General features: G+C 34.3%; 3 protein-coding genes across 7 annotated transcripts in view; 1 reads left to right on the forward strand and 2 right to left on the reverse strand.

Moving 5' to 3' along the window:
• Positions 1–4,511, reverse strand: part of LOC137042980 (novel FERM domain containing protein) — a 135,456-nt gene extending 130,945 nt beyond the window's left edge. The window contains exon 1 of one of the 2 annotated variants that reach the window (XM_067418975.1): positions 3,808–4,511. In XM_067418975.1, coding sequence (XP_067275076.1) covers positions 3,808–3,909 — 102 coding nt within the window. In that variant the 5' untranslated portion in view covers positions 3,910–4,511. The remainder of the gene's footprint in view (positions 1–3,807) is intronic. The other variant, XM_067418974.1, reaches the window with a different exon arrangement.
• Positions 4,512–4,945: 434 nt separating this feature from the next.
• Positions 4,946–23,975, reverse strand: malt3 (MALT paracaspase 3). Of its 2 annotated transcripts, none has more exons than XM_067418986.1 (15): positions 23,769–23,975; positions 22,313–22,412; positions 21,887–22,008; positions 20,776–20,908; positions 20,432–20,607; positions 20,135–20,231; positions 19,399–19,434; positions 17,660–17,863; positions 15,332–15,509; positions 15,085–15,159; positions 14,850–14,977; positions 10,693–10,842; positions 7,999–8,156; positions 7,290–7,406; positions 4,946–5,919 (listed from the first exon to the last, which is right to left on the reverse strand). In XM_067418986.1, the coding sequence occupies exons 2-15, from the start codon at positions 22,320–22,322 to the stop codon at positions 5,590–5,592; spliced, it is 1,914 nt and encodes a 637-aa protein (XP_067275087.1). In that variant the 5' UTR covers positions 22,323–22,412; positions 23,769–23,975; the 3' UTR covers positions 4,946–5,589. The 2 variants fall into 2 exon arrangements, with proteins under 2 accessions (XP_067275087.1, XP_067275086.1); XM_067418985.1 differs by having other exon boundaries at positions 21,887–22,011; positions 23,769–23,974.
• Positions 23,976–25,586: 1,611 nt separating this feature from the next.
• alpk3a (alpha-kinase 3a) overlaps positions 25,587–26,412 on the forward strand; it is a 30,121-nt gene continuing 29,295 nt past the window's right edge. For all 3 annotated transcript variants that reach the window (XM_067418978.1, XM_067418980.1, XM_067418979.1), the window contains exon 1: positions 25,587–26,172. The gene's annotated coding sequence lies outside the window, so the exon portion shown is untranslated. The remainder of the gene's footprint in view (positions 26,173–26,412) is intronic.

The raw sequence follows: 26,412 nt of genomic DNA on the forward strand, positions 1-26,412 counted from the left end.
ATCGATTGACATCACTTAATATATATATATATTATATATTATATATATATATATATATATATATATATATATATATATATATATATATATATATATTAATGTGACTTTAATGTATTAATGTAACACTCATGTCTGTGTTATTGTGGTGTTCTGGGAAAAACACCACATCTTTGTTGCATAAATTTAATGCAGTTTTATACGTTTTCTGTTTTATATATAAAGTTAATAGATTAATTACATTTTTTTTATATTGGTATTATATTGATTTCAGTGATACTGTCCTTCGTAAAATATGCCATCAAAAACATATTTAAAACTGTCTTTATGTTGTTTCTGCATTAATTTAGATTAAATGTAAAATTATCACAATATTAAAATATATTAAAATTTAATTAAATAGGAAATGTGCAATTAACTAGTTATTTTTTTTTAATCGATTGACAGCACTAATTATACAGTATCATGACATACAGTTTTTGCCCTAACTCTTTGATGTAGAATATTATACAGCATAATTTAACAATAAATAAATAAATATTCCTACCAAAATAGGCAAAACCCCCTAGCCTAGAAATCTAGACGCACCCTAGCGGCAGCAAATCTAATCTGCCGCGAGTGTCGTCTAGCAACTCTCAATACCCTTGAGCTGTAAAAGCCAAACTCTGGACGGGCCAATCACATCGTGTTTTGGTGGGTGGGGCCATAATGACAACGGACGAGTTGCGCTTGCGTGCTTCTACTAAACACAGAAGCTGGTGAACGGCGGTCTTTTGAATCAGCTTTGACCGCGACTCTGGAAGACTTGGAGTTAAGTTTTTCTCTAAAAAAAGAACGGCACTGAAGTCATTCTTAAAAGTTTTGCCGGACGGACACGGTGAATGTTTAATCTATCAACAAGCTCTGTTTCACCTTCGTTGCTCTGGTTGGTGTAGCGCTATCCTATCACGTGCAGAGGGAGTTTGAAAGACAACCGTTTATCCGCCCCTCGGATTGAGCCGTCAATGGTGAGCTTCCAGACCAAACACCTTGATGTGGGTCTGGCTTGTCAGGCTACAAACCCCTCCCCCGAATCACAATGTCTTTTGTTTGTCCCTGTAAAAACTGCAACAATGTTCATTGAAAACAAATAAAGAATTTAAATTGTGGAAAACAATTAATATTCAACATTATTACTGATCTTCCTGCACTGAGACTGAGCTGGATGATGACATCACTGTTCTCTCCAGAGCTACTGTATAGATAAATGAACGATGAATGATGTTTGCTAAGGAAATGAATCAACACAACTTACTTAAGCTGGACAGTGACACTATTTTCTTCTAGAAACAAACTTTGTTGCATTATTTTCCTTTTATCAGCTGCTTCGAAACAATGCATACTGTAAAAAACGCTATATAAATAAAGTTGATTTGACAAATAGTATTTCCCTTCGGGACGTTTACAAGCACAAGAAATGTTTAAATAGAGAAAATGAAATAGGAAAACTAGAAGTGTTGCATTGATCATTGAAAAAAATTGAAAAGAGTGAAATAGTTAGGTTTGGTCCTGTATGCCCAGTGTTTATGATGTAACCCCCCGTTCGTCACGGAGTAACAGACCTCCCATAATCTGCCGGATTTCACGGACTCCTGTACAGCCAGTGCTTAGCAGCCAGCCATCCATGCTGCTTTACTAAACTGCTTGATTTACAAGCACCCGAGGGGCAGTTTTGGAGACCAAAGCGTACATTATTAATGGATGTGTAGTGTTGACATCATGCCAGAATCCATACAACACTTTCCTGCTTATGGAGCAATTCCAATACTATGATAATAAACTGTAAAGGGGACACATGCATTTCCTAAATAGATCCTCTGAAGTCGGTCCTAATGATTTTACTACAGACTTGTCAGGCATCGAGTGATGCTGATGTACAGGCAGAATTTGCTTTTATTGTATTTTTCTTGCTGAAGCTGTCATTCTGTAGAACATCTTTTGTGTTTCATAGAAAAGACTTTTGGTAAATATAATGACAGACTTTGCTCCCACTTTATATTAAGTGTCTTGTACTGACATTGTTTGATAAAATGCTGTCATTGTGTGTGTATTTTAATTTTTTACCTAATCGGAATGGTACGAAACTTGGTAAAGGTTTTGGCACTTGCTGTGTGAACACCAAACACATCTTGGATGTGATTTGAAAAGGTAAAATGGTCCTGGGAAAATTTTTTACAATGGAAGCGTTTGTTATTGGGTTGCAGTAAACTCTTACTGGAAGCTCATCTTTTGAGATATCAAGCTCAAAGTTGGAACACAACTTGTTTAGATTTATGGCTTTTGTTTTCTTGCTGCTTTAGAATAAAACTTTTTTCACGTCAGTAATAATCTGTCATGTGTCTTCTTTGAAAAGAGATCAAACTTAAGTGTGCTCTAAAGCTTTCAATATTTACAAGAGTTTAAAATGGAAATTTCATTTTCAGGCCCATGCTCAAAAGTGAATAAATTAATTATAACTACAGGTACCATAACGATATAAATATAACTTAGGTACCATCAAATCCTCTTAAAATATAAAACATTATCAAACTAAAATATAGTATATTCCTTTCATTGAAATAAAAATAAATAAATGCTCGTTCATTTTTGACTAACACGTGAAGAGCACCAGAGGGTTAAACTACCCTTCCCACACCACCAAACCTGTCCCTAACCTTAGCCATATCCCACATTAATATCAGCAAAAGTGTTCTGCAATACAACATGAACACAATAATAAGTACACTGACTGTATACAAAGTAAGAATTATTTTTACTTAAGTGCACAGTAGGACGTAGTTCACTATAAAATGAAAATTAGAAATGTACTCACCCTCAAGCCATCCTAGGTGTATATGACTTTCTTCTTTCTGAAGAACACGATCAGAGTTGTATTAATAAATATCCTGACACTTCCCAGCTTTATAATGGCAGTGACGGGTCCATTGAGTTTCAAACTCAAAACGATTTCAAAACGCTTCCTCTCACAGTTCAAAACGCTTACGATACGTCACACATCTCACCAGTTACACTTTTTTTATAAGTTGAATACGGAAGTTTGTAAGTTGAATACAGAAGGCGTTCTGGGGGAAGGTACGGTATTTTACTTTATTAAGTTTTAAATAGGAATATTTTTCTAACAAATCCCAATCGATTAGCTTCAGAAAGCCTTTATTACCGGAGCCGTGTGGACAACATTTATGATGGATGGATGCACTTTTTGAGCTTCAAACTCAATGGACCCCATCACTGCCATTATAAATATGGAAGCTTCAGGATATTTATGAATATTACTCTAATTGTGTTCATCAGAAAAAATAAAGTCATATACACCTATGGCTTGAGGGTGAGTAGACTAAATCTTGGGAAAATTTTCATTTTAAAGTGAACATTCCTATAAAAGTACAATATTCCTTTACACCAAAATATCCCTCAGGACGTTCCAAAAACACCCAAACACATTTGGGATTGCTCTTAGAGAGAAAAGTAGCAGCTCGTTTAAAATACACAAAGCCATTTACATAAACAGCCCAGATTCCAGTGTTCTGATTTATGGGAATGCAACACATCAAAAATAGCAAAACAAGCCCAAAACAATCTGCTGTAAGACTCTTTAGAATCAAACGAGCATTGCAGCACTTAGAAGTAGCCTAACATGCCGGTTTTTAGGGGGGATGCTGCTGCTGGCACCTGCTATTAAACCCCACTGCGCACGCTTCTCCCAGCCTGCAACAAAAGGTCTGCTGATGGCTGTTTTTCGGCAGCACAGGTGCTGCGGCTGCTGAGACTGACCTGAATGGTGCAGGTATACTCCGTATCATCCAGCAGCCTGACCGTACACATGTATTCTCGCTCCAGGTTTCTGACGCTGGCACTCATCAGCCGACTCAACATCTTCTCAACGCACGATCGCTGGTCTGCGTCCGGGGACCAGAACAAAAAGCTCAAGCAATGTCACATCGACCAAACTCTCCGGTCGCCCAGGTAAAACGTGCTAACCGAAGCCGACAGCATCTTTATCCGATGACATGAACGCCGCGGTTGTTCGGGTGTGTGTTTTATTTCTTGTTATTGCGAACAGGTTCCTCCAGCACGCATCCAGGTCCAGATTAAGTCGCTGTGGTTACGAGCAGACAGTAGCAGCCCGTCTGTTGACCATTCACCGCTTGATATTTGAGCAAGGGGGCGGGACCAAAGAAGCTGATTGACAATCCTTCTAGCCAGTGGTAAAGCTCTCGAAATAAGGAATCCTTTGAAAGGGACAATGAAAGATTGGGGTGCTGCTGCTGCGTATGTGGAGGTCATTGTTGTCCAATAAGATGCTGGACAACGGTAGTAGTGAGGTTATAAGAAAATGCTCCTTGCTCGGGTTTATTTCCTGCAGCAATAATTTGTAACACTTTATTTGAACGCGTCCTTGTTACACATATTTACTATAGTAATAACTATTAATTAGGCATAATTATTTAAAACTAACCATTAACAAACACTAATACCCTGACCTAATAGTAAGTAGCCTTCACATAGTTAATTATTATCACTCAGTACTTAAATGTATTAACAGGGATCATTTTCTTCTTTATTTGGGAGTTATGACTCTAGTATCCATATCATAAAAGTTTTTTTTTTACACAGTATAGCACAAGATGTTTCTGCCTACACACATATACAAATATATAAATTGAATATACTTTTACTTATACAAAAATATATAAATTGAATTTTTATTAACTTAATATATATATACTGTGTTTGTTCTAGATTCCTATATAACAATTTAGAAAACTATATTGTGAAAATGTTGTATTTTAAAATTTTGTTTGTCATAACCATTTCAAAATGCAAACATTTCTCACATTTTATCAATCAAAACAAAATATACACTGAAAACATATAGCCTACTTCATAAAGCAACAGAAACTTGTTTATTTTAAAATATGTTTATTAACGTGACTAAGTACAAGTGTCTCTTGTATGTGTTCCTGTGGTATTGAATAACAAAAGCCCAAATATAAAGAGATCATCTTTGGTGAATAAACTTAATCTATAATTTTATGCATTCTGTTTCTTTTGTTTAATGCAACCTACAATAACATCACTTAATATGATTTAATTGGTGTAACTGAAAATAAAAATGAATGTTTAACGTAAATACTTCCTCTATCCCATCACCATATTTTCATTAAGATTACAGAAATATGACTGTATTTTTATGCAAGTTCTACAAATGAATTAATATTTAATGATTTTAATATCAGTCCCTAGACAGCATTTGAATATGAAAATTAATCACAGGGAAACTCCAGAAGTAGCATGTTATCGGTTATTTGAGAATATTACACTTGATTTGAATGACAAAAATGATGTATAAATATTTCTACATTAGCATGAGAACTTCTTCCTTCTATTGCGCTCTCTCTCTCTCAAACACACAGACGCACACACGCACACACACACACACACACATTATCATCACAATTCATAATTAGTAAGCAAAAAGTAAACAATTAATGTAAGAAAATCCTTTGTTGCATCAAAACAAAGCCTTACTGTGTGTTTGTAAAAGAAGGAACGTCACATAGTGAATTCATTAGAGTCATTTTCATCATTCTCCTCCGGTTCGTTGCTGCTCATGGAGGTGGATTTGGCAGAGCTCTGTAAGCGGTTCTCAGCCTTGCGTGTGTGGGGCCGACCAGCTCCAGGATGGTTCTGATGATGAGGCGGTCTTATGTTGTGGTCCACAGAATGGACAAACGCTTCTTGTCTCCTGTCCACTGGCTTCATCTGATTGAGCTTGCAGGAGGCGATGAGAGGCCTGCCTATGTCCAGCTCTTTGCTCTCAATGAGACGTTCTTTAGTTTGTTTCTGGGTGTAGTGCAATTTCACCTTAATCACCAGAGATCCCTAAGAAGTTTCAGAGAACTTTGAATAAATAGCATTTCTTAAATAGCTGTAGACACTATTTTTGACATCCAGACTTAATGCATTATTCTACATCAGTGGTTTTAACATCAACGATATCCCTACAACAAAACATTGATATATTATATTATATTATATTATATTATATTATATTGTATTGTATTGTATTGTATTGTATTGTATTGTATTGTATTACATTATAATGTTAACACTTTACAACAAGGTTTCATTTGTTAACTACATAAGTTAACATTTTTAATCTTAGTTCATGTAAATTTGTACATTTACTAATATTTTTTTAAAATCAAAAGTTGTACCGTTAACAATGAACAATTATATTTTTATTAACTAACATTAACATTAAGGTCACCTAATGCTGTAAAAATATATTGCACATAGTTAGTTCATGCTAACTAATGCATTAATGTTAACAAATATGACCTTACTGTAAAGTCTTACATTATTTAATTTAATACAATATAATTTGATACAATATAATAATTGCTGGGCAATTGATTAAACGCGATTATTGCATCCAAAATAAAAGTTTGTATTTACATATTTTATATTATATATATATATATATATATATATATATATATATATATATATATATATATATATATATATATATATATATATATATACAGACACATTTAAAAATCACATGCATGTATAGATTTAAGAAAATTTTTATATTTATATCTAAAATATTTATATTTATATATAAGATAAATTATATATATACAGTATATACCGTACATACATACATTTCTTAAATATATACATAAAGGAGTGTTAGATTTATATAATATAATATAATATAATATAATATAATATAATATAATATAATATAATATAATATAATATAATATAAATCATTCAAGTCTTCATATGTTGCTTTCCAAACTTTGCACAATTCACTGGTAAATTGCATTTTATCATTTGCATATTACATGCTCTCCAGAACATAATATTCAGCAATATTATTGATTTCCTAATTTCATAATTCATAAACTTTACATAGTTGTTTAGCCAAATTGAATCAACACTGAATTGATTTCAGATGAACAATGACATATTGTCTTCTTAGAGCTGCTTTTCAGCAGAATTGAATTCTGTTTGCATCATTGATTAATTATTTTCCTGTTTATCACTGTAAAGCTGCTTTGAAATAATCTGAATTGTATAAAGCACTATGTGAATAAAAGTGACTCGACTTAATAAACCAATTGTGAACAATTTGGGTTTGTGATTAACCAGTGTTTTTAAAGTGAACATGTACATTTCAGCTCTCAATGTTTCTATACCACAATTGTCTCATTTCAAAGAGAATACTTCCTTAAATGTACCTGGAGTCTTTGAAGGCAGCATAATCTGAGGGTGCAGTCAGGAGTTTCACCAATGCTCACCAGCAGAGAGTCCATTTCTTCAGATCTGCCAAAAGCTGAGAAAATGTCTTGCATTTGCTAAAAACAAAAACATATCACCAAACTGTAAATTAAGGTGTTTTAAACTGTAATTAAACAAACAGGCTACACAGCCAGGTAAAGTGAACATCGAGCTGTTAATGTACCCAAGGAAGTATTAGGATTTCACCCCTAGAGGTCAGTAGACTCACAGTTTTGTTTTTAAGTCATCCTACTGTACTTTCTTTCTGCTAAACACCTGCAACACTAGTAAACTTTGCATTTGCAGAGTAGAGCAATAAAAATAACATCTATAATTATAAATCTATTGTTCTAATACAGCTATATATATATATATATATATATATATATATATATATATATATATATATATATATATATATATATATATATATATATATATATATATATATATATATATATATATATATATTAGTGCCACTGCATGATCCCCCATAATACAGTGATTAGTTTCGAGGAATTTAAGAGGCAAATTCAAATACAAAACACAATGAAATCCATTCTCTTTCCTTGTCTGGGCCCTCCCACCCGAACTCTCATATCCCCCTTCTTTATGTATGTGTGTGTGTGCGTTTGTCAGAAAAAGAGGACATGAAAAGCTGCGACTTACTGGTTGACTCTCAAGAATCAGAGTGCAGTCCTGGGCCACGGCGTTTGTGTTCCTCACTGTCCCGAACACAACCAGGACGTTGGAAAAAAGGGCAGAGAAGCAGAGATCCACCTGAACACCACAGCGCTGAAAGTCCAGAGACCTTCGGCCAGGAAGAACTGCAGGAAACATTACCAAACACATGAATACATGGCAATGTAAACAATATTCCTTTACTTCATTAAGAAAAATACACACAACACAGAGACCATAAAGTAGATTATAGGTATATTAAGTACAGCATAACTAGTGTGTGTGCCACTACAAAAGATATAGTGCTGCTATAATTATTTATGACTTCTGATTTGAAAAAAGTCATTGTCAGGTCATTGAATTATATAACATTATTATTTTTCTTTACAGAAATTAATATTTTTAAATTAATTAAATTGATAATTAACACTTTACAATAAGATCTCATTTGATAACATTAGTAAACGTATTAACTAACAATGGCCAATACATTTGTTACAGTGTATATTATTTTTAATTAATGTTAGTTAAAAATCCAGCTGTTCATGCTCAAAATAATAATAATGTCTCCAATTGAACATTTTCTAGTGACTGATCACATCTAAATTTTTCAGTTGGCCAAATTGAATTTCTGTGAATTATTGCAATTTAATTCACAGAAATTAAATTCGGCCAACTGGAAAAAAATTATGTGATCAGTCACTAGAAAATGTTCAATTGAGGACCTTAATTTTTGTTAAACTAATGTTAACAAATGCTTCATTTGATTTTAATAATGTATATTAGTAAATGTTGAAATTATTATTAACTAAGATTAATAAATGCTGTAGAAATACTGTTCATTCTAAGTTCATGTTGTTAACTAATGAAACCTAACTGTGAAGTGTTACCAATTCATCAAATGTGACAGTATGTCATCAAATTTCAAATAAATGTTGTTCTTTAGAACTTTCTATTCATCAAAGAACCTTGAAAGTATCCGAGTTTCCACAAAAATATTAACTCTAATGTATAATATAATATTAACAATAACTATATTAACTGTTTTCAACATACAAACAAAAAATGTTTCTTAAGCATCAAATCACCATATTAGAATGATTTCTGAAGGATCATGTGACACCGAAGACTGGAGTAATTTGCCATTACATGAATCAAGTACATTTTAACATAAAATTAGAAAAAAGTTATTTTAAATTGCAATAATATTTCACAAAATGAGTGTTTTACTGTATTATTGATCGAATAAATGCAGCCTTAGTGAGCATAGGAGATTTCTTTTAAAATATTTGAAAATTATATCGACCCCAAACTTTTGAACAGTAGCATACATACAGAGAAATATAAACATTAGAACATATATAACTCTCATCTGGTTAATATAGTAATATTGCATGTACATGCAAGCATGTTTAAAGGAGTCAGAATGCATGTCTCATGTTCTATTTACTTACTCAAATTAACAAAATGGGACTGTTCTCATATTTAAATGACAGCTGTCAAAGTTAAATAAAAACTGTCAGTCTACAGTGAAAAGTGGAATCCGTTTAAGTCAGCTCACTGGTGCCAATTTGTCTCTTTTAGGGAGGACATCCATTTCCTTTTAATGCAGACACATGGTTTATGAATGATCCCTCAGCGGTGATAACCATGAGTCATGCATCTCAATCTCACCCACAAAAGCAACCAAAAAGGAAGTCACAGTTTGTGAAATGGTTACGCGTGATGGAGCACTTTTGAGTGTAGGCACTGACACGGACGCTGATGCTGACTTCTTTTCCATTGCATTAAAAATCTGCTGTATCATCACTGATGTTGAATATAGCATTTAAAGTCTTCACATGAATCAAAAATGGAAATTTCCTTGATCTTTTGAAGTAAAAGAGATGTGTTATGTAAGAATAACGTAGCTTTTAGATCATCTGATTTATTACGCATATTGCAGTACAGTAGTGAAACCAGCCCACTGAATTTTCAAAGAGAGGGTGGAAAATTAAATGAGACCTTTAGTCACATTATATACTACTGTTTTTTTTTGTGTGTTTTTTTTAATGTATATCTTGTTTACCAAGGCAAAGTAATGGTGGTGAAAATTCAGCATTTGTATATTATATTATATTATATTATATTATATTATATTATATTATATTATATTATATTATATTATATTATATTATATTATATTATATTATATTATATTATATAGGTAACACTTTAGTATGGTAAACACATATTCACCATTAACGACAATATCTCAATAAACTCCTAATTTACTGCTTATTAATAGTAAGTAAGGTAGTTTTTGTAGCTACCTTATGAGTTTTTGTTTTAAGTTTAGGTATTGGGTAGGATTAAGGGATGCAGCTATATATATATATATATATATATATATATATATATATATATATATATATATATAACTATTGTTTTAAATTGTAATGATATTTCACAATATTACAAAGTTTACTTTGATCAAATAAATGCAGCCTTGGTTAGAAAAAGAGACTTCTTTCAAAAATGGCCTTAACACACTTTTGACTGGTAGTAGAGATATTCAGGTAGAAAATAAAGATGTGTCCGTTTAATGAAGGTTAGTTTGGTTTGCTTGTTTGTTTACACGATACATTGAATAAAGGGACCTCTGATGACAATATGAAGTTGCTTAAAAATATATCTAAATACCATTAGCCTGTTTCCAACAAGCATCCCGTCGACGGAGCTCCATGGTGTGTCCGGACGCTTGCACAGGATCGGTCAAGGCCCGTGGCTCTGCCAGAGTGTGCCTGATCTCTACTACCTGCCTTCCACGCACCAGTGGGTCCTTTCCCAAATCTGGAAGAACACAAAAGATTTCATTATAAATCACAGGACACTTCTTATAAGTGTCCCTTTTGCCATATGACCAGGGTTAACCAGTGTTGAAACATGATGCAAACATGACTTAGCAAATTGTTATACAAATGGGAAGTAAAAAATGAAGGAACTTGCTAAAAGTAATATAGCAGTTAACGACTGTTAAATTATCAGCATGCTTTGCTCTCAAATACGAAGAATGGATTAGGTGCTGATTTTAAGTGCAGAAACGCACTGTGATATTTTCTTCAGTACATTTTTTACTAAATGAGTAAAAAAATATGTGTATAATCATCTTTAATTTTCTTTATATTGCTATTTATTTTTATAGTTAATTTTTATTTTTTATTTAGGTCAAAAGTTTGGGGTCAGTAATTTTGTAACGGATGCATTATATTGATCAAAGGTTATAGTAAAGACATTTTTAATCTTACAAATTATTTTGTTTTCGAATAAATACTGTTCTTTGAGCTTTCTATTCATCAAAAAAACAAACAGAAAAACACTTACAGTTTCAACAACAATTTAGCAGCACAACTGTTTCAACATTATTATTAATTTTTATTATAAATAGTAATTATTATTAAAATAGAAAACATTTAATTTAAACTGCAGGAATATTTCACAATATAACTGTGTTGTTGTGTGATCAATAAGGTCACACTGAAATTACCTAAACAAGGAGCTACACTTTCATTACAGTTTTTATTAATCTTTGTTAACATTAGTTTATAAAGATTATTTTCATTGTTTTGTCATGTTAGTTCACAGCGCATTAATGTTAACTGAAGAAATACATTAATTTAGTAACCTGTTGGGTTATGCTTTATTTCAATGATCCCCTTTGCACATTCTGTTAACTGTATATAATGTTTTACCTTTCAAACTGCCTCTCATTACAAAAAAAAGTGTTGATTTTTGTTAGTTTAACTTAAAAAAAGTAAGTAACCTGGTTGCCTTAAAATTTTGAGTTTATTGAAAATAAAAATTTGAGTTGATACAATGAAGGAAATTTGTTTAATAAATAGAAACTCAAAATATTATTGTATCTGAACCACATTAAAAAATGTTCATTGTATTAACTCAAAATTTTAATGTCAATGAACTCAATTTTTTTTATATATATATATATATATATTTTTTAACAGTGTAGTAGAATAAGTTGACATTTACTTGTAAAGTTACTTATAGTCAACTGAATGTCTAGATAAGAGAGGACCATTGAAATAAAGTGTTTCCATAGATTGTACAACTTGTACTAAAGAAAAAAATATCTACTATATCAGTACAGAAACCAGTAGCCAGGAATATACTGTGAATCCACACTAAAACGCTTTACTAGTGCAGTGAGTTGATTCATGAATCATTGATTTATGATCGTTATTGACGCAGGAAGTGGTCTATTACTTGTGGGCATGATAAACACCGTGATAATGGCTATGGGACGGGGTGCGGACAGAGCAACGAGCATACGAGAGCAGTGGGGGTAAGTGGGGCACCCAGCAGCCGCCCCTGGGTTAAGCACTCTCAAATTTCCCCCACCTGAGCACAGCAGCCAGAGAATGAGGTCACATGCCTTGGCAGCTACAATATAAAAAGCCAAGAGCTGTTACCAAAGAGACCAATAAAACAACCAAATAAGCCCTCTGCAGGGAGCAAGGGGATTATCTCAACCATTAAAACATAAGTCTACGTTCACATCATGCCGTGGAGGGTACGGCTAAAGATCAAGGAAGGAAACCAATGTCTGGCATACAGAAGATGTCAACCAGTTGTTGCTCTCATAAGTGCTCCAAGTATAAATCCGCTAATGATCAAAAGCACTGAAAGACACCGTGACCTTATTCACACTACATGGGTGAAGTATGATGTAATATGACAATATCTCGTTATTACAGTGCTGTTTTGATGTTATTGATCAAACATCCTGGTTAGTTTATGATCTGAACTCCTAACCCTATGCCCTATGACTCATATCACTAAATCATCTCTTTTTGAAGTTTAATAATGACATTATCGTATCAAGATTCCAGTTTTATGGCCCTATGAAATCTATTTTATTTTTTCTCAAATTCTGTTTAATTTTATCCCAAATACTTTTTTTTCCAACTCATAATGACATGGATTACTATTGAAATGACCATATTTCACCCATGAAAACTCACCAAACAACAATAAATGAGACTTCACCATAGAAGAGTGCTGGGCTCAACAAGAGTTTTTAAATCCTAAACAATTATGAAATCGTGTTGCATCACGCACATACTGAGAATCTGCAGATTTTCATCTCTCAAATCTTAAACATCACTACATGATTTAAAAATTGTGGCTTAACAGACACTACAAGATTAAGATTATCATGGAGCAGATCACGTGATTTCACTTGGTCTCTCGTGATCTCATCAGGGAAGCGGATGTGAGCATATGTATGCATGTTTCAACAGCTAATGTTTACTAGCACTAGCATTATCTGGTATGATTAAAAACGAGGAGATTTCTCACCAGCTCTGTATGGTTGAAGTACGTTTTCAAAGACACGTTATACAAGTCCTGTTGTTGCCACATTTCCACAAACCGTTCCTCCATCTCCACTGTCCAACAGACCCATACAGCAGCTTGTTTCGTGGTTGACATTTTAAAAGTTCATTCACTTCTGTCTTCCGTCTCTCATTCGCTATTGTGGAAACACTGATTTACTAACAGCTTGTGCAACTGCAAACCCTCTTTTGTCGTTAAACTAAATTATTGTCAGGATTTACTAAAGACACACAGTGAAAAACTAGCGCTAAAAAGGTGTGGACAGTTATTTTTGAAGCTGACTTTTTTGCTTATGCATTTGTAAGAGTTTCCCTTTCAGATACAAAATTTATGGGAGGAGAGTATTTAAACAAATCATGCAAGGTGATTTACTAAGGTTTGCACTTTTCAATTTACTCAACATGAAAAACATTTTTCTAAAGCCAAGTGGCGTGTTCTCTGTACACATTTTGAGCTATCCGCGTGTATGTCTACACCATGTGATTTTTAATTTTAGATTGTTAAAGGGGTAAATGAAGGATAAATCAGCCTCTGACTCCAGCCTTAGCCTTAAAGATGCAGCAAACGACTCCGGAGAATCGCTGCTGAAATCAGCAGTAGGGGGCATGTCCACTCATGATGGGGGAGGAGAGAGAGTTAGCAAGAGGAAGATTTGAAGAAAGACTGTAGAAAGAGAGATGTCTGAGAGACATTGCAAAAGAAAACACTAGAAAAAGAAAGTTATGATCAGGCAAGAGAACTTGGCACTTGTCCTAGCACTTGCCAAGGACATGGGGTTTGATGGGAGGGGTTTCTGCCTGAATTACTCTCAAATCTTATGATTTAAGTAAGAATTTGATAATTCTAGAGTTGAATCTGTAACAGACACAGGGGAGTTTACGTGACATCGACAGACTGCAAGACACACACAAATACACATATGCCTAACTTTTTTTGTTGTCTAACTAGTTTTTGTTGTAGATGGCTATTGCTGCGCGTTTAGCTAGAATGCCATACAAAACCAACCCATTGGGCCACTGAATCTGAATTAACGACAACAGCTGGGGCAACAGCCTTAGTCCTAATGGGTTATCCTAGCTATCAAAATCCAGTGTTCGGCATTTTGCGTACGTTAGTTTTTGTTGTAGATGTCTATTTATAAAAAAAAAAAAAAAAAAAAAAATTTGTGTATTGTGCTAATTAATTGAGATTTCTTACAGCTCTTACAGGTTGTTGGCCTTGTCTGTTTCATTGCTTCTATTACTCTCCCCTTTTTTGTAAGTCGCTTTGGATAAAAGCGTCTGCTAAATGATTTAATGTAAATGTTAAATGTAAACTTAATTGTTTGTGCATCTTGGAGTAAGGGGCATGTTTATTTGGGTTGATTTCAAATATCAACAGTGTTTCTTAGAAATCTCTTACTGCAACTTTACGATTTGGAACAGAAGAATACTGGTAGAAGCACTCACCCTCAGAGACCTGCTCCAAGACACGGGTCACCCTCTCTGGCTGTAAGACATGTTTGTTCAGGTACTTGGTGAAGATCCCTGTGCTCTTGCCACCATCCTGGACCTCGAAAGCCTCAGCATCTTCACTCCTGTAGGAGCAAACAGTATGAGTACACAAGAAAAACACAATCATCTTTGTTTTTAATGTTTGGATTAAGATTTAGAAGATCTGTCACTAAGTTATGACAGTACTTACGTGGCGTATCCATACACAGTGTTTCCCAGAGGAGCCAAAGGCTTAATTTCAGAGGGTGGACCTTTTTGTTTGTACCTGGAGGATACAAAATAACAAAACAAAAAAATGTTTACAGAGTAGCAGTGTGCCAAATGATTATCTATTAACATTTCCAAAACTATTCCAAGAATCTGGAATTCTAGATAATTTTATTTGCTTTCTGGCAAACAATAAGCTGCACAAGTTCATGATGTTCCTGCAGGCCTACCATTTCCTGCAGGTGTCCAGGAGAATGACATTGAGCTGGGCTTTTCTCTCCTGCATACTGTGCATCACTCTCTGTACGCACACACAGTTTTCAGTGCGGTAGGGTCGTGGAGCGTCAATGGCCACGAGGTAATTTCTGCCAGAGTGCTCGTAGCCATGGCCAGCATAGTAAAAAACAGCTGGGGGAAGAAAAAAATGGGGTTAATTATGCCACTTTTCACAAGATGTAATAAAAGTCTCTGACGTCCCCAGAATGTGCCTTTGACGTTTCAGCTCAAAATAACCCACAGATTATTTATTACAGCTTGTCAAATTTGCCTGGAACCGCTCGTTTGGAAAAACTTTTATTTATGATTTATTGGGATTATAATAAAGGAGTGGGTGGATTTTTACCATTATAGGCTGGTTGTTAAAACACTGTGGACAGCTGAACACACATTATATTCAAACACCTCATAAAAGGGAATTTAACTAAATAGGTCCCCTTTAATGATCACCAATATTATGTTTCTTTCCTCCTCTGGTTGAGTTCCTTACTCTTATACAACATTGCCTTTTATTTTAAACATTAAAAGTCTATCATCATCTACACCCCCTTGTGGCATTCCAAGCCAGTATTACTTTCTCCCAAAAGAAGAATTTTTGAAGACTATCCAAGCCACTCAATATAATTGCCATGAATATGGACTTGCAAAATGACATCATAAAGCCATCAAAGTAGTTCATTTGACTAATTTGCACTATCACACTACTTTCCAGGTCTTCTAAATCCATGGCTGCTTTATCCGAGGACCAACAAATAATAACCATTGTTAATGTTCACTGAAGCTCTTGATGCATTCATGAGAGTTCATGAAAAAAGGTCAGGTTCAAGAAAGTATCTCATCTACGAAACATTTGTTCCAGTTCACAAAACCAATGACTCATTGACCCAGTTGTGCTGGAGTCAAAGATTAAGTGAATAACTTTAAATCTCAGCTTGTTCATGACAACATACTTCGGAACAATTGGAATATTTCACATGAGCTGTTTTATGATCCTTTTACGATGCTTTTATGTCCTTTTTGAAGCTTGACAACTTGACATGGCCAAAAATGACCTACATGGAAACTACAATTTTACTTAAGTTAGTTTTACTAGTTAATTTTACTTTAACTAGTGCAGTCAAATCGATCAATCGCATCCAAAATAAAAGTTCATGTTACATAATATATGTGTGTGGACCGTGTATAATACACACTCATATGTTACATAATATATGTGTGTGGACCGTGTATAATACACACTCATTCATGTATATATTTAACAAATATTTGTATGCATATAATGTATATTAATATAATGTATATAACATATAAACATAACACATTTTCTTAAATATATACATGCATGTGTGTGTATTTATATATACATACATTCATAATTATATATAGTACACAGTACACACATATATTATGTAAGCACAAACTTTTATTTTGGATGTGATTAATCGGCTTTAATCTATTTGACAGCACTTCTTGCAACATTTCATATTCAGCTGATGATGTGACTAACCAATGCTATTACCAGCATTTCATATTTTAATATTGCTATAATGACAGCAGTGAAAGCTAACTCATAAAATGTACACAACAATATAGAGGCATGACTAACAACCGAACACTTTCCATTTTAAATATAACACATACCAAATCTATTTTCATTATGAAAGTTCACAATATGAGTCTAAAAATGAAATTATCAGAGCAACCTGTATAAATCTGTTGGCTAGAAACATTATACCACAACTGTAAGTTTCTGCACATAAAATCAGCAGGGCACACTCCAGCCCACACATTTCTTATTAGCCAATCAACATGTAGATGTTATTCTGAAAAAAGTCCTTTGGCTGAAAGTGCTGTGGTTTTTCTTACCCATGACACGCATAGATACTGTCTCACCGGAAAACAAAGCCTTTTTCCACTCAGATGGAACTTCCTCTGACCTGTCATTGAGGTGTTTGTTGAGAGCAACATTTAAATACTTCTTTTTTTTGGAAGAGTTTCAAATGAATTGTGTATTGTCCATCACCATCTTAACAATTTCCAGTAGAAAACATACAGAGTGGAGATGTTATGAGTGTGGTATTGAACATCAATACTGAGCGTGATACTGCACATTGTAATATTTTTTGCAGCAAAGAACCTGAAACTTTCACCACAAATCAAGCAAGTGCCTAAGTTTAAACGCTACATCCTGTGAGAAAAAAAATATTTTACACTTAAAGGAGTCATGAAACACCAGACATTTCCTAGAAACTCCGCGAGCAAACCCACAACATGTGACTCACCATACACTCCATGGTCCAAAAGCTGCAAGAACTTGTCAATGGCAGCCTGCATTTCCTGAAGGGTGAGATCCAGCAGAGAGACCACTCTAAAGCCTAGCTGTTGCAGAAGATTGGCCAGCTCATGGACATCCATGGTAGGGGCCATCAGACCAGGATGGTGGTTGTAGTTCAGGTTCCCAATCAGTAATGCCACTTTGTCAGTTGCTAAGGGAAAGAAGTGTTCCCAAATATATATTTTTATAGTGAAAACTAGGCATTACAATCAGCCATTATATACATACACAAAACAAAAAAATCACTGTTTGGATTTAAATAGGCAACTAACTACTGGTAGTAACTACTTATAAGGCTTTTGCTAAACAGTTACAAAAATGGCTGAGATATATAATATAACTATATAAAATATATATGACAAAACTAAAGACCTGTTGTGTATTTCTGTAAAAAACTGGTTTTGTATTTGGCTGTATGTCTTGTGCCTTTTATGGTTGTTTTAGCTGTGTGTTTCGTGTAATTCATCATTTGCAAGTAATGTTTTTTGGATTTGTTTTGTGTTGTTATTAACTATGTATATTTGCGTCATATTTTATTGCTCTTCTAACATCTTGGCCAGGGGACTAACAGATGAAAAATAGCCTCTTGGCTAATATTGGCTTTTTTACTCATGTTCGTTCATGTGTTGTTATGAAATTTCTTTGTCCCCTTACAAATAAATTAATCTAATCTAAAATGCTTAAAGAGTTAGTTTACCTAAAAATGAAAACTCTGTCATTAAATACTCAACCTCATGTCGTTCTAAACCCGTATGACCTTATTAAGATTTTTTTTATGAAATCCGAGAGCTCTCTGACCGGCCATGTTCTGCAATGTTATAACCACTTTCAAGGCCCAGAAAGGTCTTTCGTGTCAGTCTTTGACACTGTTCACGTTGTAAACACAGTGCAGCACTTCCAGTTTATAAGTCAGAATGCCGGCTCACTTTTGGCCGACTCTTGCGACGCAAGCATCATGGTGCTCATGTAAACAAAGTCAGAGATGGACATGGAAGAGAAGAAATTATTGAAGTTTAGTTTTTTTTGCACACAAAATGTATTCTCGTCACTTCATTAAATTAAGGTTGAACCACTGGAGTCACATGGATTATTTTAACCATGTCTTTACTATCTTTCTGGGCCTTGAAAGTGGTAACGGCATTGCAGTCTATGGGGGGTCAGAAAGCTCTCGGATTTCAACAAAAATATCTTAATTTGTGTTCCAAAGATAAACGAAGATCTTACGGGTTTGGAAAGACGCGTTCATAACCTTCATAACAGAATATATATATTTTAATGTTATTTAATCCTGGAATATGGCCATGATATGTCTTCCTACATGGTAAATTAATATGAAAAGCTACATCAATTAGAGTTAGAAGAACTGTTTCCAAGGATATAACATGCTAGAAACATAATAATCACTTCAATAATTATCCAATCATTGACTTGGCCAGGCAGTGCATATACAAAAATATACATATATGTGCATATACAGTATATAGTTTATGTTTGTAAATTACTTACACGCACAGATTCATTATTTGAAAAATCCATGATACTAAGTCTTTCTATGACTGTGAGGATCCTATGAATGAATTGTTTCTTGGGGAAATATTAAAGGTGGAAGTATTATGCAACACAGGTAAGTACCAAGTCTATTTTTAACTTGATATGGGCTGAAAAAAGCTTTTATCTGTGACCTACCCATAAGCGTAGGCCTTGGTAGTTGATCTGGAGGCGCTGTGGGGGAACCAGAGGGAAAATGTTTTGGTAAAAGTGAAAAGAAAATAAGAAATGTTTCCACATTGTGAAGCTCATAGCTTTTCCACTAGTTTCACAACAGAAAAAACTCTCAGACCGCTCACATTATTTGTGTTCCTTAATGTGACGAGCAAAAAGGGAAGCTCTTTTTGAGCTGGTTTCAGTCTAACTTTAGTTGGACTGTTATATATCTAGGGACCTATTTAGACTCCAAATGCAATTCAGTTCCTGATTGTCCTCGACTCCTCCCCACTGTGGAAAGTACCAGTCATTTTAAACTATAGTGGAACTACACCGAGCATGAAGAAATCAAAAAAATCAAATCAGGATGGCTTTAAATGTTCCTAAATGCCTTTTTCTAGGATCGTCAATTTTAATGCATTAATTTAGTGCAGCAGTCAATTATTTAAAACATGTTTACAACATACAAATCACGTCCACTGACCTTTACATCAATTTTGTAATAAATAAAAAAAGTATTTGCAAAAAAACATTATAAAAACTTTTTTTTTAATGTTTAAATAAAAATGTGCCAGAGATGCTAATAAACAAAAGATAACAAAAAAATGACTAAATACAAAAACATGTTCTGTTTTAACGGCCCTTAAAGTCTTGGACAGCATTCCAAAATGCATGGCCAATGATAGGCTTGAAAAGCTTGACATAAACAGCCTCTTACCAATCTCAATCTCTGCTGCTTCAGACCATCTCTCTTCCAAAACATTTGACACCGCGCAGAGGTATGAACCCGCGGTGTCTGCGCTGGCATTTTCTATCTAAACAAAGAAGACCAAATGCAATTATTACTTTAGGCAGCTTACAACTTCAACAACGTGTGCCAATGAGTCAATCTTTACAGTCAAAGCGAATTGTACAAATTTAAAGGCGATGACCTGTGTAACCTGAACCTGCACATAAAAGTAAATCAGTATGATAACAAAAGAGCTAGAAACACAGAGTGATACAGTGGGCTTACCCTGATTGTTTCTGTGGTCTGTTTAGTAAAGATGCAACCGTTTCTGTACCACTGGTAGGCTGGCGCAGGCTTCCCAAAAGCTGTGCATTTGAGAGTGAAAGATTCCCCTTGTTTTACTGTTTGGCTTATTGGATGAACGACTATATGAGGTTCCCCCCTCCATGTGCGAGAAACACCTAAAAATAATGTCACATTATATAACAGATACTACAGTCTTAAAACGTACAAAATAAATCACTGTTAAGTCAATATCCATCAAAATATAATGCATATCGGGATAAATAACAACAAGGGGTTTATAGACTTTAGGCCAGATGTTTAATACAGACTCTAATAAAACGTACCTGGTTCGTCTAGGATTCTCACTTTTACCCATTCAGTGAACTGATAGTTATAGTACAGGTCGCTCACTCTACAAATATATTTTCCAGATCTCTGGAGAGTGACGGTGAGCTCAGGCTCAGTCCCACCTACTACCTGAAAATATTAAGCATAACGTTTTTTGATAAATGTGGGTATATATTCTTTACAACCTTGATATAATTATTTATAAATGGAAAACAGTGTTGGGGAAAGTTACATTTTAAAGTAATGCATTACAATATTGTGTTACTCCCTAAACAAGTAACGGTAATACTTTAATATGGGGAACACATTCACTACTAACTACAAGTTTTTCCTCAAACTCCTAACTACTGCTTATTAATAGTTAGTTAGTAAGGTAGTTGTTAAGTCTAGGTTTTGTGTACGATTAAGGACTATAGAATATGGTCAAAATTAATATGTGCTTTATAAGTACTAATAAATAACCAATATCCTAGGAATAAATATGCATAGTAATAAGCAACTAGCTAATAGTGAGAAATGAACCCTAAAATAAAGTTTTACCAAAGTAAAACTTGGGCTGGCCTTAATTATTTTTTTATAATGTAATAGATAATGTGACATATGTGATGTTTATCTAAAGTAATTTTTGCTTATTAGTATGGCCGAATTGGATTATCAAAGGTCAGCAGGTAAGACAGGATGTAAATAAAGTGAGATTAAATACATAAAGTGTATTTGTAGAATTTAACATAATTCAGGTTTGTGTAATAATATTCTGTATTTGCATTTCACTGTTTTTATTCATTTCAAGCTATACTGAATCAGTTTTTGTGCAAGTGAGATGAGTAAATGCAGGTTCACATTTAGTCTAAAACTACAATAACCATCAAGTTCACACACAACACCTCTGCACTTATTCCAGATTTCTCTCAACATGGAGATAGGAGAGGTGTCAAATAAATGAGAGAACAAAGCAACTTGTATTACTTTTTGAAAAAGAAACATATTTTGCTGTCAATTTAAAAGTAACCAGTTACTTTACTCGTTACTTGGAAAAAAGTAATCGGATTACATAACTCACATTACTTGTAATGCATTACCCCAACACTGGACATAAAGTATACAAACCTCTGACTGGTGTTTATCAAACCACTGATACCTCAGTGAACCAGTGCCTATTGCTTGAACTCTTAAGGTCACCTCATGGTTTGGTGGTACACACACAGACATTGGCTGCTGCAGAATAACAACTTCTGCCCAAAAAAAAATTACATATACAATAATAACTGACTTGTAGATAGACTGTATTGTGTTACAGATAGATTGTGTTACATTGTTGTATAGATAGATAGATAGATAGATAGATAGATAGATAGATAGATAGATAGATAGATAGATAGATAGATAGATAGATAGATAGATAGATAGATAGATAGATAGATAGATAGATAGATAGATAGATAGATAGATAGATAGTGGAACTACTGTTATTCAGGAAAAGACCGTAGACATTCCTAAAGGTGAATAATAATTAGTCACAAAAGTAATACACACCAGTTCTCATGACTGTCTGCGCTACTCTTTAATGCAGAAGGTCCTAGACCACGATAGTGCTCCTCTTTTAAGGCAGTCAGTCATTTCAGAATAGTACCACCTGTGTAAAAAGAAAACCGAAGTATGAATAGTGGCCATATCAACAAAAGTGGCAATCAAAATCAAAACAATTCATGGAGAATGTTAAGCAATCCAGTTAAGCAATCCAGTGTTTGAAAGTTAACACAGAGTGTGTTCAAGGAAATATAAAAGCAAACATATCTTGATATCAACAGTGTTTGCACATTCATTTAATGCAGACGTTTTAATGAGGAGACAGAGCATCAGCAACTTTGAAATTACAGGGTTTATGATCTGTTGTTTTATCATTGAATATTTACAACTTACTGAAGAAAATGAAATGGCTTGAAAGTTCTCATTCAGAAAATGTAATTCTTCAAAAAGTGTGCTTTAATACAATAAAGTACCATAATGCATTAGGAATTGTATCAGCTTATGATTTTTATTGATAATAATATTTAGGTAATTCCCTGATATAAGGAGACCAGGGCGAGTTCACTTTAACTAATACATTTACTTTTGAAAGTCAGTTTCTGTATTAGACAATCAACAACACTTAGTGAGTTTAAAAGGCAGTTAAAACAAGATTTTTGTTATGTTAGCTTTTGATTATACATGTGTGTCAACTCAAGGTAGGCCTACTGTTGTCACGGGTACTGGTTTAAAGAGTCTGAAGTATTTGTTTTATTTTATTATTTATTTATTTGACTGTTAGGAGTCTTTGGGTTTTAAGAGTCTGAGAGTAGAGATTTTTTATTTGCATTTTTTTATGTATTATTATTTGTGTTCATTATATTTTAACGTCTTAAAGTAGGCTAAAAAAAATATTTAATCGCTACGAAAAAAAAATCACTAGCACTCTATAATAGACAGCCGGATAAATTGAATAGAATAAATTGACTTCTTGTGACAACATCCAAACATTTCTGATATCCAACACATATTTTAATTAATAAATTGTATAAACTTTAAACAACTTGTCCCTAAATTACATTTCTGTTGTGAAAGCACAGTTCAACATTTCAGTTAACGTTAAAACCTAACGTTACGGTTGACTCATGTCTGAATGTATGTCAGTGTGGTTCACTTGTTTTCACTTGCTACATGAGGAAATATACTTGTAGAAAATTGCAGGCTGGCAAAAAAAAAAAAAAAAATATATATATATATATATATATATATATATATATATATATATATATATATATATATAGGCTATAAAGAATAAGAACTCATAATTTGTAGCGGGTTTTGAACTTTGAACTTTTGACTCAGTTTCTTAAAAGTTACTGCGGGGAAACCATTTGTAAGAACTGCCCTGAGAGAGTGACAACCAGCCTCGGACGATAACAGCATCATCTAGTTTGTTTGCGGCGTCATTCGGTGTTACACTCACCTGTCCTCGTGCTCATTGCTGTGGCATATGCCATCTGACTGCGATCACACTGCCTTCCTATACCTCCTCCTCCAAACAGGCACAGAGCGTCAGCTGTATCGACGTGTAGAGATTCAACATGCTGCGGATTGAGTTTGACTTTGCCAGAAAAAATGAATGGTTTCCCGTAAAAATGACAGACTAGCCCTCCCACTACCGCTGTGCTCAGTGTAGTTGCGCCCTCTACATCTGCACACTGACTGAGCAGAAGGTACAGTAGCCTACCTAGAAAATATAGCCTATATTTTTTCTTCTTTGGTATAATTGCAGACCGCCATATTGATTATTGATCTGATTATTGATCTGACGTGTGCTTGTCAGTGTGAATGAATATGAATAAAATATAATTTGAATAGATTAGATTAAATTAAATTAAATTAATTTGGCATTGAGGGTATTTAACATGACATTTTAGTATAACAATGATGTACCTAAATGAACACGCGTCCCTCCCCCCTGCCGGACTGAGTGGCAAAACAGCATGCTGGAGTTAAAAGGGGAAACTGTGGGGGGAAAAAACCTGAGTAAAACAAACGGGTAACTTTAGATTACGGCCGGAAAGTAGGCAACTGTATAATTAAAGCGAACAGCATAACTTTCGGTAAATATAGTGTAAAAAGTAAGTAGCCTACTTGTAGGTGTATGGGAACAATATGTAATATTTGGGGGATATAAAGGGGTAACTATCAGGAAAATTAACAAATTGTTCTCCAAAATTATTTTTATCCTCCTGAAAAAATGTCGTTTGGGGGGTAAAATGTGTGTTATTTTGGCAAGGTTGCCTGCTAAAATTCGCATTCCTGGGTCTACATATCACATAATTGAGGTTGGTTCACTTCAACCTGTGGACATGGAAAACAACCCTGAGGAAAACCGCAGACTTGGCAACACAGTAACTGCACTGAGTTCTGTTGACATTTGACAATTTATGCTGCATTCACGTGCTCTCGGAATTATCGTAATTACGAGTTTCCTATAGGTAAAAATTGCACATTTCACAATTTGAACGGGATGAACTCGTAATCACGACTTCAGAAGTGGGAATTATCACATTTCCAGTAGCACGTGAAGGTGGCATAACTGTGTCGCTCCGTTGCTCTGATTGGTTGTAGGTCTATTGAGGTCTTTCCTGGTTCGAAACATGCCCCATAATCACTGCCAAATGGAGCAGTATCAGACTCATATTCTGACTAGAATTGAGTATGACCACGTCAGGCTGGCATAGTGGCATTGTCGTTAAACATGCTAAATCTAAATCTACACTGATTGAACAATATAAATGTATTTTATTTATTGTTTAATTTATATTGAACAATGGAAAGAGACAAAGCTTGTAATAAAACAAGAATCAACATTGGCTTTTCAGAGATGGCATGGATTTAAAATGTTGTAAAATGTTGGCATTTCTATTACTCAACAGGTGAGTAAGGTTTTATATTGACTAGATAATTTGAAGTGCAATGTGGGTTTGACTTGAAGCAGCGCCACAATCTGTGTATGACAACGCCGCTTTAGGTCGAAGACACTTAATATTGTGAAGGGTCATATTCATTCACATAGTCACCCAGAGCCAAAACAAAACCAAAACACATTTCTTCTGCAAAATGCATGCAGTTTTGTTACATAGTGTTCTTTTAAATAATAATATTCAAAGAAAATAAACAAAGTCCCAATTAAGACAATTATTTGTGAATAATTGTGAGTGTGACTTAAGTGTCCGTGTGTTTACATCTCTATTATTTTTATTTGTGAGCATCTGTGTCATCTGTTGTTTGAATGATGAACAGTATGTTTGTGAGAGTGGTTGCTTGACAGCATGTAATGGGAGCCCTTTTATGATTGGAAAATGATGCAATGACACATGACCGGTGTGAAAGATTGTTGACTGTTATGGGGAGGGTGTACAGACAGAGTGACATAGAGGGGGCTGTCCTAATTAAACCTGGGCCATGCTTTGAGCTTGTCTGAAGGGCTGTAATCAAGATCACTTGCAACAGATCACTGCACTTTCACCAGACATACCGTACTACATTTACACACATTAGCCCATTTCTATGTATGCTCACACATCTGATCAGTCAGTAAGAGTGAGAGTTACAGGAGCTCATGATAAGGAATTACTAGAGCAGGAGATATTTATGATTTTGACCCGTGGTTGCAAGTTTTTGCTGTCTTTTTCTTGTGCACTGTTTTCAAGTGGCTTCAGTGCAATGGCTAGTTGTGGAAAATGTGATGTGCTCTTGCGCCTATTTGTAGGCCTGCTATAAATAGTGTTCTGCTGGCAACACATGCTCTGCTGTGATTGACAATTCTAGTGCTACTGGGACAGCAGGCTCCAAAGAACAGGCAAAGAAACATGCTAATGGTGAGTTCTTTAAGTGTGATATTGTAATATATTTTTGTCTAGAAATTCAAAGTTAGTCAGTATATGTCTTGGCTCAAAATTAAATACAAATGAACGTGTTTGGACAAATTAAAACTAACAAACACGAGTTCCTATTTATAACTTTTCTGTTCAAATGGTCTGCTTGTTGAGGCAAGTTGTCTTCAAAACGGTTCTGTCTGAACTATATTTTAAAATTGTTAGTACACCTTTTCAAGTGTT

The sequence above is a fragment of the Pseudorasbora parva genome, chromosome 16, assembly GCF_024679245.1.
Source record: "Pseudorasbora parva isolate DD20220531a chromosome 16, ASM2467924v1, whole genome shotgun sequence".
Classification (NCBI taxonomy): Eukaryota; Metazoa; Chordata; class Actinopteri; order Cypriniformes; family Gobionidae; genus Pseudorasbora; species Pseudorasbora parva.